The 13314-nt window shown below is 36.7% G+C and overlaps 1 protein-coding gene across 1 annotated transcript in view; it reads left to right on the forward strand.

Moving 5' to 3' along the window:
* The window catches only part of ANKRD31 (ankyrin repeat domain 31), a 63768-nt gene that overhangs the window by 10609 nt on the left and 39845 nt on the right, over positions 1 to 13314 (forward strand). Inside the window, exons 8-12 of the mRNA XM_064736778.1 lie at positions 1502 to 2158; positions 5348 to 5487; positions 5913 to 6040; positions 9126 to 9305; positions 12196 to 12338. Of these exons, the coding sequence (XP_064592848.1) occupies positions 1502 to 2158; positions 5348 to 5487; positions 5913 to 6040; positions 9126 to 9305; positions 12196 to 12338 (1248 nt within the window). The remainder of the gene's footprint in view (positions 1 to 1501; positions 2159 to 5347; positions 5488 to 5912; positions 6041 to 9125; positions 9306 to 12195; positions 12339 to 13314) is intronic.

Genomic DNA, 13314 nt, shown 5'->3' on the forward strand with positions numbered 1-13314 from the left:
TCATAGGGACCTGAAAAGATAGGAAAACTGGGAGGAGAGGAATCTCATTAAATTTGTCAAGGGGAAATGCAAGAAGTTCTGCATCTGGGGAGAAATAACCTCAGGCACCAGTACAGTTGGGAACTAGCTGACAGGAAAATAGCTCTGCCAGAGAAAGACTAGAATCCTGGTGTACTCTCTACTCTGCTCTTGTGGGACCCCACCTGGACGTCTGTGTCTGGAGTTTTGTGAATTGTGAATTAAATGTCACATTTAAGCGTTGAATTTCACTTGATTTTGGGGATTTTAGAATCTTGCAAAATTTCACCCACTCTTCGACACATGCATTGAGCCTTTTTCTTGCGAAATTTGTAATACATATACATGCTGTTTATACCATACTTCTTCAAGTAAAGAAAGTTATCACTAAAGTCTGGACGAATTAGAGAAGTGGTGTAAAAATAAAATGTAATTCAATAAAGCAAAGTAAGAAGTAATCAGTACTTAGAAACAATTTGTTGCACATGTAAAAGATAGGAAGTAGCTGGCAGGGGAATAATTTTTCAAGAAAGAAACAAGGATTTATACTAGCTTGTGAACTGAACCTGGATGTATGCAGTCAGATTTCTGCCCTTACTGCTTTGTTGTGTGTGAGCTTTATCTAAATCATGTCACCAGTGGTTAAAGGTTTCTTGCATTGCCTGGTATTGCCACTTGCTGGCAGCAAGACTCCAAAAATGCATTGAAAGAGATTTTCTTAGATTCAGTATTACTAAGTACAAACACTATTATATAGAAATGTTATATAGAAAAAATATGATTTAGGTCTCTGGAGGCATCATATTTTTTTTTCTGCGGAGCATTTAAGACAAGGATGGGGAAAAATTAGAAAAGCAATTTCTTCATGTAAGAATGGGTGCTTCTGTTGAATGTAGCTCAAAATGATTAAAAAAAACAGCAGTACAAATTTTCCAAGAACAGTTATGATTTTGTGCTCTGTACTCAGTGTGGAAACCACACCATACAAACTTCTCAAAATCCTGAAGTTTTGAACTGAAGTTTGTGAGACACAAATCCTCCATATCTGTATTGGATCCGCATAAACATGTAATCACAAAGTCATTGTGAATATATGTTTGCTCTCATTATTTCTGTGTGACAGAAATTTTGGGTGACTTTCTTTTAAAGCCTTATAACACCTTCAGGTTATTTGCTGTTGCCATTGGTAATGACATAATATCTTTGACTAAAGCAGATATAGTCTCTTCTGCCCTGGATTTTCACTGCTATAGAAGTCAACAGCTGAAGCTGAAACTTCTTTTGAAACTGAGCTCTCGGTCTAACTCTTGTTAGTATATTATATGAAGGAAGGCTTTGAGTCTTCCAGGTTTTGCAAAAGTTCATAATAAAATATACACATGTATAAAGAAAGAGAGATGACTTCTAAAGTGAATTTTAGTTAAATGCTTTTTAGTAAGAGTTGCTCTATTCTTTTTTGTAAACTTTTAAATTTAATTTTTAGATATCACGAAAATTAGGTAATGAAGATTGCTGTCCAGAAATAAGCCTCTATCTTCATGATCCTGTGGAAGACATAATAACAGTTCAAGAGGAGCAGACACCAAAAGATACAATGCCACGTGTTTTAGATTATTGCCACAGCACCTGCATGACCATTATTGACACAGATAATACAGTAAAAGAGCATTCCCTTAATAATGATACAGATCTTTCACTGTCATCCCTAGGGAAGATTTTCATGGATGTATTCAGTGAACTGAATATAGAGACTAGTGAAGTTGACATCAGTGATTTGTTGAGGTACCCTAGTGATTCTGAGAGTCTTAAAAACCCATTGCCTGACAAGTTAGAGTGTCAGGGTCATGCCTGTTCCGTCGATCCATCAGCAGCTGAGAGCAATGATGCCCTGCCAGTAGAGCTTGTGGTGCCTCTGAATGCCTTGTCAGGATCAATGGTACAACCTGCCATTCTGCTGGTGCCAAATGAGAGACAGCTCAACACCAAGGAAGAGCAGCTAAATTCAGAAACCAGTGTTCTGCAGGTAGATGATGACTGTACTCAAATAACAAATGTGATGGAGCCTCGACTTGCTGCAGTTCAGTTGGAAGAAGTAAATGCCTTCACAGGATCTAACTTGCAGAGCACAGCAAATGAGCAAGTATAACCACAATTTAATTCATATTTGAAATTTTATCTTAATCATAAAATATTATATGAAGCAGCCAAATTACTTGAAAATAGTAATCTTAGTAAAGAATAAACTACCATCAGTAATTTGCATGTTTAAGTAATTTCAGTTGTTTTTATTTTAAAAGTCCAATACTGTATTTCCTGTTTGGATATATTCATGTTATGAAAATAGCTAAGCTTGCTGGGATGGGAAATCCTAGTGAAGTTAGTTTATTGACTGATGTGGAAACCTAGAATCAGCCTGGGTTTTTCAGAAACTCCTAGACCGCCTGTACATCTTCTGTGTCTCATGTTCTCTCCAAGACACCATTCTGTTATTTCATTGTAGCATACCGATATATACCAGCCAATTCCATCTCCAGGTTCCTACTGCATCCTGTTCTGTTTATGACACAGGCAACAGTGTGCTGTTTTCTTTTGTCATAGTTCTCACTGCTGTAAATGCAAATGCTTTGCAAGTATTACAAAATAGATCACAGCTATGTCTTTCCTATAGACTAGAAAGATTATTCTGTGGGGATTTTTTACATATGTATTTAGAAATGTTTTTTTTGTATTTAGTTCTGCCTATGGAAGACATACTGAAAAAACTGAGGTATGTGTTTATGTTCCTGTCTTTCCCTGAAGAAACCAGTATATACAGATAGAGCTTATGATCCTTCCTGTTGATTCTTGTGCTGTAAAGGTGTTCTGTAACATGCCATTTCTGCTCAGTAACACCAATGCAAAAATATGGAGAAGAGCATGAAAGGAAAGCCATAGTTTCTTCCTGTTTAGATTATAATCAGGGAAAGAGAAGGACAGATAGGAGACATAGATTTATGCTGCAAACTATATTAAGCATCTCTTGTAAACCTGCAGCATGATTCTATGCTCTGTATTGTATTCAAATTATCTGGAGCTGCTAATGCATGATTAGGTGTGTAAAGCTGGCTATTTAAGGTAGTTATACAACCCACAATGGCATAAAGCATCCTAAAACTATGAGTTAATTCTGTCTTTTCCTAGTAGTATTAACAGAATATATCAGCAAGTAAGTGTGGCACATTAAATGTGCCACAAAGATGGCTAATTTCAAGTTGCTGAAAGGTCTGTGGGTCAATTGTCTCAGAACCATAGCTCTTTACAAAGCTCTTTCAGTGATGTATTTATTTCTGAAATTTGCAGCACAGCTGTGTGAAGATTAATATATAGATTTACTCAAAATTGCAGTTAAAATTGAGAGTCAGAGTCTTGTGGAAATGGAGATCTCTACCCTCTTGTCAAACAGCAATCAATCTTATCTTTTCTTTGTGCCTTTATCTGGTGTTCTTAAAGGCAGAAGGTAAGGGGCAAATTACTAAGAAAAAATAAACAGGTAATTTGTTAGTAACCGTTGAATGGTAACAGTATACCGTTCACCGTGGTTTTTTTCTCACCCTTCTTTCTTTGGAGTATATTTGTGTTGAAACAAGTATCCAAAAGAGGAGAGTCTGTGCTGACTTGTAGATGCAATCAGGATGCTGGACATGCTAGATATTTTAGTATGTGGTCTCTTATAAAGCAAGGGTGCAGTTTTTTTTTCCTTTGAAATATTTTCTTCTCCTACTCTAACCCTGCTCCCAGTCGCAGATGTGGATCCATGGTAAGTACAACTATGATAGTTTTCTAAAATAATATATTTGACTTTCCCCAGCTGCCATACAACCATTAATGATAGGAAAGACCTTTGGGATCATCAAGTCCAATTATCCAACCATGAATCACTGTGTTTACCAGTAAGCCATGTCCTCACGTGCAACATCCACCTGTCTTTTGAACATTTCCAGGGATGATGATTCCACCAATTCCCTAGTCAGCCTGTTCCAGTGCCTGGACACTTACAGTGAAAAAAGTTTTCCTCATATTCAATCTAAGCCTTCTTTGGCACAAGGCCACTTCCCCTTGTCTTATTGCTTTTTACTGGGAAGAAGAGACCAGCCCTCACCTCACTACAAACTCTTTTCAGGTAGTTGTAGGGAGCATTAAAGGTGCTGCTGAGAATCCTTTCCCTCAGGCTAAACGACCCCACATCCCATGTTAACATGCATTATCTCTTGACTCAGAGGGACCACTTCTAAGAAGACAGTTCCCCTCTTTAGTAACGTCTCTGCTATATGACAGTTAAAAAAATTAAATCAGTGCATTCTCCATTTGCGTTTGTATTGCAAAAAAGGACTGACCAGTTCTCCCACATCATTGTGAAAGAATTTCTGTGCGTGTGTGCTGAGGGTGTGTCCTGATAGCTTTCAGCATTACTCAAGTATGTAATAAACTAATTAAACCCAGGTTTCAGAAGCTTGAATGATACATGACAGCATGTCCGACTCATATAGCTAAAACAGTGAATGAACTCAAGCAACTCCAATTAAACTGCCATGCAGTGACCTGTCTCTAGGGTGGGATTAGAGTTACGTCTCTGGTATATATGAATCATTTAGATTCTCCTTTGCACAACTTGGGATGAGGAAGAGCTATCATCTCGGAGTAGCTCTTCCTCTTTACAAGTGGTGGGGTAATGAGGATGCCTAGTGTCATCTACATGCCTGGCTTTTAGAAGGCTGAAGGTAAGTGAAGTGAATCTCAGCTGTAGTGGCTGTAGCTCACTGGTATATCTTTAGAAATAGCTGCTCAGCTGGGAGTTACTGAACTTCAGGTGAAACAGGGATCTCACTTTGTGTAAATTGTTTAGGCTTCTGCAGCAGTGAGATAGTATGGGCTATCTTAAGACATCTCAAGCATCATCTTATTTTTTAGGATGGGAGGTCATGTCCATAGAACACTGAAATTAATCTGTTGTCATTTCAAATGTCCAGTCAAATAACTTTCAGATAGAACAATTTTTGTTTGCTGTCATCCAGCCTAGATTTATATTTGAAGTTGTGACTCTTGAGTACCCTAATTCTCTTGGTTAATTCTGCCAGGAACACATTGCATGGCATACTACTTCAGGATTGCCTCTCCTGTGGCAGCCTCTGTCTTTCATACCTGTAGAATTCCAGTTATTCACTGAAGCAATCCCTCAATTCTCTGTGGGCATGCAATTTAAAAAAGAGTGTTCTTGGAGCTCTTTTATATATGGCCTTTGTTTTAACTTCATGTCTACCAGTTGCTTCTAATATTTCTTTTTTTGTCACAGCCTGTGGGTGGTCAGCAGAGAGAGAAAGAAGTAATGTCCGATTGCTTGGATGCTACCTTTAGTGAAAAACAAATTGGTGAGGGACATTCATATTCAGGGGAGCCTGCAGCATGTGTGGAAACAGCCCAAACAGCATCAAGGTAAGTGAGACCTCCTCAGGAAAGTACAGAGATTGTTTCATCACCAAATTCTGGAAGAAAGAGCAAGAATGGTTCACAGTGGCAGTATAAAAAGAAACGAAGCTAAGCATTTTAGGTATGAGAAATTTATGCATAATAATTCTTATATTATTTTATATATATTAATGTAATAGATACAATGGATGTGGACTACTCATTTGTCATTTTAATAACTGCAAATGATCAAAGAGAAAGATTTTTACTCTTTATTTTAAGATCTGGGAGTTAGTTTCTCTCCTGATTTACTCCTTATTCAGTACTACCTAAGTTAGCCTGCTATTACAGAGTTCCATTTGAAATCAAATGTATTCATATTCTTAGCTCTACTTTAGACATTGATTTATATAAAGAATATTTTTGTTGATGCTAAGCAAATCTCTTGTCAGTAAAATTCAGAAATCTCCTTCTGAAGACATGGAGGATCTAGAAGCCATCATATGGCAAGAAATAATTCTGAACGAGTATGCAGAAGCTAATCAGAGGAGAAGGAGCAAGAGAATTGACAACAAACGGAGTAAGATGGTCTATGTTTTTATAATACAGATTATTATTTGAGCAACTATACTGAATCAAATATAGTTCATAATTTTTCCAATATATTATGGCATGGTTTTATTTTAAAAATATGGTATAAACATTAATTTTAATAATTAAAGTTATTGATAATTTCCCTTATTCTGTAAACTCTTATATTAGCAACCTAGCAGATTAACTTCTTTGCATAAGAATCATGAGATGCTTATCAGAATTCAATTTTTATTAGTGTTTTATTTGAAAAAAAATACAATATGTACTGAAAAGAAGGGAATTGTTTTTGTGCAGAGTGAAAACGTAGATCCTGAGCTCCATTTGTATATCCTTCTGTCATGTAGTGTTGTGTGCAAAATCATAGAGCAGTGCCATCCCCAAGAATTTACCTATACAAAATGGTTTATTCTATGCTGAATGCCTGCGGTTGTTACCCTGTCTACAGGATTAGAGGGCCTTTACTACCACAGAGCACTCTCTTTTCTCTTTTGATGTATTTTTATTTGGAATATTCTTTGTTAGAGAGACAGATTGCTGATTTTCATCCTTTGAAAGTACATGCAGAGAAGTTCTTGGCCTTGCAGAGGAATTTTGTGGGAGAATAAAGAATTTCCTCACTCAAGTCTTCACTCCAGCACCTTTAAGATTAGGTCTTACCTGTTGGATTTTTTGATTTTTTTTTGTTTTAAGTCCACTCAAATTGGGTTTTCCCACTTGCTTACAATCATTTAAACACACAAAATTTGTAAGTATTTGAATTGCAACAGCTATGTTACAGATCTTAAAAAACATGAAGAAGTCCACTTCCAGTTAACAGGATTTAATTCTCTGTTGCAGGATTTTAATTATTCACAGTGGAAGCACCATTTTGATATTTAAAGTTGAATGACTAACTCATCTGTTTCAAATCGACTTGCTATTTTCCACTCAATAAACAAGTTACTGATTCTTTAGCATGGTTTCTGCAGAAAGAATTGCACTGTGTATAGAGGTAGCTTCATGGTAAACCAATTCAGCAAGCTTACCTCCCTTTCACATCAGACTTTTTAAGAGCCCATGAGTTATCTTAGTTTGGTAATTCACTCTAAAAACTGCCCCATAATAAGTTTTGGTTTGGGTCTGCATGTGTCACTTGTTTTGCACAAGGTCAGGCGCATGGAAAGCTCTAGGGAAGGCAAGTAAGTAGTGGGATATAGATCCCTTCAAGGAAGATTTTAATGAGGTAAAGTGTAACATAAAACTGCACATGATTCTGTTTATGTCTGTGCAGTTTAATCCCTCCTGAACAGCTTGGCTGGTTTAGACCAGCTTTGGCTAGTGACTGCTTGTCTTAAACAATTGACGTCTTACAAGGCTGGACTGCGGAGAGGGACTGTGTTCTCAGCTGAGGGAAACCCCTATCTATTAGATTATAAAAATCTACTCAGAGTCAAGAATTTAAGAATGTTTGGAATCAGTCCAAGCTCACAGTGTATCACAGTGCACAAACATCAGGCTGTGTGAGCTACATCTCCAGAAGAACTATGGGTTTTAAGGTCTATTTCTGGTGATGTATATATATATTGATTTTTGCCTTTTTTGCTTTTATGTATTCTCTATATTCTTTACACATATATATGTAGCATTGTAGCCCATTATTGTATTTGTAGTTAGTCCTACTATTTTCCCCTACCTTTTCCCTACCATGATAGGCAGAAAGACAAAATACATTCCAAAGGTTCCAGGCTGGGGGTCTAAGGACCCTATCCTATCTTGGTTATTCCTGGGAGCCAAGGTTGAAACCAGCTCTTTGAGACACATTTTCATAAACAAAATTTAGTTCCTATCTAGGTGGAGGATTCAGACAAGAGTGGGAGGATTCAGAGAAGAGTTGAACTGGGCAGGAATTACCTCACCGCTTAGTCTCTAATTGAGGATTTTTGTCAGTTATGTTAATTAGCTAAACTTATAAAACTGTATTTACCCCATGTGGGGATGTGGATTTTTCCTATCTGCCTCTGGAGGCCTCCAATAAGGACCAGCCTTTATATTATCTCCTATACTAATATTGCCGTGAAAGTGTGGGGTTTTTTTTCATTTCTAGGTTCTTTAAGGCATCACTGGCACCTGGGTGGAGTTTTAGGTCCTGTGAGCTTGTGGACCTGATTCAGCTTGTGGAGAGGAGCAATGTGCATAGTCCTAGGAGTTTTTATGAGTAGATGAATTAATGGCCTAGGCCTGCACTATGTTTATCTTCAAATGATTCTCCTTGTCTTTCTTCCTTTCTTTCTTCCCTCCTTGTTTTTCATCAGAGGCGGTAGCCAGGATACTCTTCCGTACAGTTTTAAGGGATATTGAAATAGCAGTGCTGGTGAAATACAGAGCTGCTGATCTGTGTATTGGAAATAATTTAGGCCAAGCTGAAAAGTGTGATGACTGCATAATGAGAGATAGTGTGTGTTTTGTTAAATACTAAACTAAACATTAAAAGCAGTCTCTTCTAAATTTTACTTTTTACGTTTAGACCTCATATTCACCTTTCATTCAATGCAGAAATGACTGAGCTGGTTGTGAAGTAATGAGAAAAGATAACCTGAGGGAGCTAATACCAATCCTAGTGTAAATACTTTCTCATGAAGCAGAGACTTTTAAAGATAGAAGAGTAAAAAAGAATGGTGCATAAATTTTACTTTTAAGATAAGTGAAATTATTTAATAACTTACTAGTTATTGAAATGGTCACCTTATTATGATTTGAATGCAAAATAGTGATTTTATTATCCATTGGGAAGCAATGCACCTTGCAAAAATGTCATTAGAAAAGAAAAAATCTGAAGATAAAACATTTCTACATACTCTTATTTCTGTGTGTTTAATTTCAGTTGGAGTTTTGTTATGAAATTCACAATGATATCTTTTATTAAATGGTGTTATTATTCAATTTGTGATTATTTTGAGATTTTCTTTTTTACTAGATTGATTGAACATTTGTTTCTTCAAGAAGCTTATTTACTAATTTTGATATAAAGTGAAGCCAAGATAAGAGAGAAAAGATACTTCTCTGTGCAACAGATCTTTTACATTATTTTTCAGAACGAGAAGCCTTTGTTAGGAATTCCCTAAATCCAGCTTGCCCCCTTTCACTTTCCACAATCCACAGGAAGAATGTGAATGGTGAGAACTTACTACATAGAGCTGTTACTCACCAAGACATAAACCTCGTACGTAGGATAATAAAAGCCGGTGGAAATGTAAATGCTCAGGATGATGCTGGTAAGTTGCAACTGTACTAAAATACTATTTTCAGTACAAATACCTGCCTATAACTAATAAAAGCATATATTATGAGTTTGTGTAGTAGAAAAGACCAAATTTGTAACTTGTTGACTGATTATTAAATTTTTGTTGGTTTAACTTAGTACTTGTTCATGGGAAAACATGTAGATCTAGTTATAAAAGTATACAAGAAAAAAGAATTTTGAGGAAGAAGTTAAGCACTTGAAAAAGTTACGAAGTGATGCAATTAGGTTTACGTGCCTTAGTTCAGTGATTCCATGCATGCTTATCACAAAACAGTCATTAAATACAGTTCACTAAATAATCACTTTCATAGGTCTTAAAGTTGGGGGGCATTTTTTGTCCATTTCAGGGGCCAACTTGAGATGTCAAGATATAATTTTTCCTGTTAAATTTTTCCAGGAACTTTGATTTCACCCTTTACATCTTGAGAGAAATTGAGCACAACTTTGAATTTTTAAAGTTGTGATTACTTGGTCTTTTCCATTTTTTCTTTGTTTTGGGCAGGGAAAAAATCTTGACGAAGAGCAACCAGCTGTTAATGTTTTGATTAAAGCAATTGGCCTTATCCAGTTTTGTGGGTGTTACTTTGTGTCAAAGACTTCACTATGCCTTAATTATTACTTGGTTGTTTCAAATATTAGACTCTTCTTAATCTGCATTTCTCTGTCTCATCCATTAATCTCTGAAAAATTTCCATAACAAAAAAAAATGTTTCAGACAGCTGGCTCTTCTGCTACAAAACTTCATTCTTACAGTCTTTCAATATTGTGCTAGAAGCTAGGATTTCACAACTGTCCTGTGGGAAAGAAAAAAAACCACATTCTGCAGTTATAGGCTATTGTATAATGCAGGCATATAATGGACCAGAATTAACGTTGAAATTCTCTTGTCTTCTGGAATATATTAAGAGATAGATTGGGTCAGCAGCAAATCTCAGACTTCTACAGCAGAGACATTTGAGCTAACAGAGTGACTTGTAATATGTACTAATGTGTGCTGGAGGCAGAGGAGAAAATATTTTGTTGGAAGGGTTCAGACCCTGTGTTGACAGCTGAGAAGTGCTGATAGTGTGGGTTCAGCTGTGGCCACAGTAGGCAAGTGTACTAAAGTGCAATGGTTCTAGATTTTGGGGTCACAGCTGCTTGCTTTTTCTGCCCTTGTGTATTTTGCTAGGCCACCATCTTTTCACCCCCAGATTCTGGCTGCTGGTTCTTGTGGTGCAAAAGGAGCAGAGCTGCACAAGATATCTTTCAGTTGTACTCCTTGAAGAAATAAGAGGTTTACCTGGCCCTGCTTCTTTTGCTTCTTTTATTTTCGGTGAGGCAGGTATAATCAGAAAGACTTAACAGACTTGTGTCATTTTGGCACACACTTTCATCTTGGTTTCTTTGCATCATTGTTCTGAATATTATATTCTGCCTCTGTGTCTCTTCTCCTTCTTAAAGCTTCCCCCCAATGATTATCCATATCTTAGCCTGGTATTTTTTCCTTATTCCTATGCTACGGTACTCTGCTTCAGTACCTTACTGAGTTTTCGGTGTCTTCTGTTATTTGTTTTGTTTTGGGGTTTTTTTTCTGCTTTTTTTTTTTTTCCCTGGACATCAGCATGTAGGATATGGCCAACATATTAAAGATTCTGTCTTATACTCTAAGTTTCAGTCTTGACTCACAGTGTCCTGAGGGATCTGAGAAGCAGTTACACTAAAACTTGTGTTTCTTCTTGATTTGGAGCATGCACAGTGTCCTTGCAGACTCACGTTGCTAACCGCTAGTGATTATTAATTGAATGTGTGGCAATTTCAGTTTTTCCAGGTCTTGTTACTGGATCAGGTAGAGTATACTTTTTATTGAAAGTGAAATTAGTACATTCCCCTAAATGCAAATTTTTATTATCTCTTTAATAGATTACATAACAAACCTGGTTACTAGGAATATACAATATTCAGGGTTGGGTTGTGTGTGAAAGAGCCTCGAGAGTTTTCCTCTAGTGAAATTAAGATAATTTTGCTTAATGGGACTGAAAGAATCTTACTAACCTTTATTAATACACATATTTAGTATGTGAATTAGGCCCTAACAAACTTCTAATAATGGAAAATTGTTGAAGACCAAGACTATCTATCAAAGTGATCTTCTGGAGGGCATGTTAGTTTCAGAGCTGGAAGTTAGGAAGTGGAAAATCCTCTGTGTGTTTCCCTTATGTCTCTCACCCTGCATGTTTAAGGACCTGATGCATGGTTATGCAAAATCCAGTTCAAAGACTTGCATTCCATATTTTTCCTAAACTGCTCCTTCACAGAGTAGAATTCATGTGATATATTGGGTTTTTTCCCTATATCTGGGCATGAATATGTGATTTTACTAGGGATTTTTCATTTATTTGAACACTCAAACAATTCTTGGATGGCATTGCAAACATTTTTGTTTGGTAGTAATGCTTAATGTCCTTATTTTGTCACTTGTTTCTTACTTACCCTTTTCAGCATTGCCATGTAAATAAAAGAGTGCAGTGAAAAATTGCCTTGTCCTTAAAATAGCATATATATTTTATTCCAGGAGAAGTTACTAAAACATGGGATTAATAATTTCTGTTCTCTCCTTTCATAACAGAACTGTCAAATCTAAACCTACTGTTGTTACTGCAGCATCTACTTCCTCAGTAGGTACAAATTTTGGCAAAACCATGAGATCTCCCAACCCTTGTGACAGTCTCATAAACATTGCTTCACACATCTTACTGGAATGCATCAGTTTTTAGCATTTCAATATACTCTGTGAAGTCTTCATCAGAGAAAACCTGAAAGTGACATAATTTTCTAGAATTTTTTTCAACCGAATGTGATATACTTTTTTTTTTTTGTAGGCTTGACTGCGCTACATATAGCAAGTGTGGAAGGCTTTTATGAGATAGCAAATCTGCTTTTGAAAGCAGGAGCTGATGTTAATGCTACACAAAAGGAACAAATAACACCCTTGGAAGATGCAGTTAAGGAAGGCCATTATGAGGTATATCTGAACTGAACACAAAGTGTGATTTAGGAAGAGAAGTTATTGTTGTTGTGTCTGGAAGGTCACATGTTTTCCATGGCTGGTCTTTTTAGATTATAGGTAAATTCAGGAGCTTGCAAGTCCTCTCTGCCTGGTTTCTATTCAAAGTGCTCCATGCTTAAGATTTGTCCAAAAGGAGAAATTTTTTCTAACTGTTTCATACAATGGTTGTACTATTGAGGAGAAGATTACTACTGCTTAATACTACTTCATTCACTGATTTTGTAGTCACCCTGCAGAGTAACTTCTGATTTAAGCAGTCTTCTGGACTATTAATGACATTTTTTTCATGATTTAGGAGAGGAGTCATGGATATATGGCAGGTCATCACAACCATGCACACCCATGTGTTAACACAGAACAGGGAGGATTATGAAGACAGCCTTATATTTTGTAGGGTCTTAAACTGAACACTAACTGAATAGTCAGTTTGATTTAATGGTAAAATTTCTTGCCAAATGCAATGTTTTCATAAGCCTGTGTCTGAATTGCAGATACTCTTTCTGATGAGTGGTCACCTCCACTTGACTGTGCATGTTCCTAGGGTAGCCCAAATTTGTGTAGGAGTTCTGTGTGTCCCTTTCATCTGCTGGCAGATTTTTTTCTATAGACCTGCTTTATGCTGCCTAATTGTTCCTGATTTCCAGATTTTAAAGGATTTTTTGGGGAGTTTTGTTCCTGAACATTTGGTCTTTTTCACAACTGAGATGAGGCTTACTTTGTTTCTCCTGGAAAAGTATTTCTGGAGCAAAGGGAAAAGGTGGTCTTCTGGTTAATAATTTTTTCTGAGACTTGAGAGCCCCAAGAATAAATTGCAGATTGTGCATCACAGACTGTCCCAGGTTCATGAAATATTTCTGAGTTTTGTGACTGTAACCTCAGATACCCATGGTTGTGGAGAAAGGGCTCTGCATCTCTGCAGGTAGTACTTACG

Source organism: Zonotrichia leucophrys, chromosome Z (assembly GCF_028769735.1).
Source record: "Zonotrichia leucophrys gambelii isolate GWCS_2022_RI chromosome Z, RI_Zleu_2.0, whole genome shotgun sequence".
NCBI lineage: Eukaryota > Metazoa > Chordata > Aves > Passeriformes > Passerellidae > Zonotrichia > Zonotrichia leucophrys.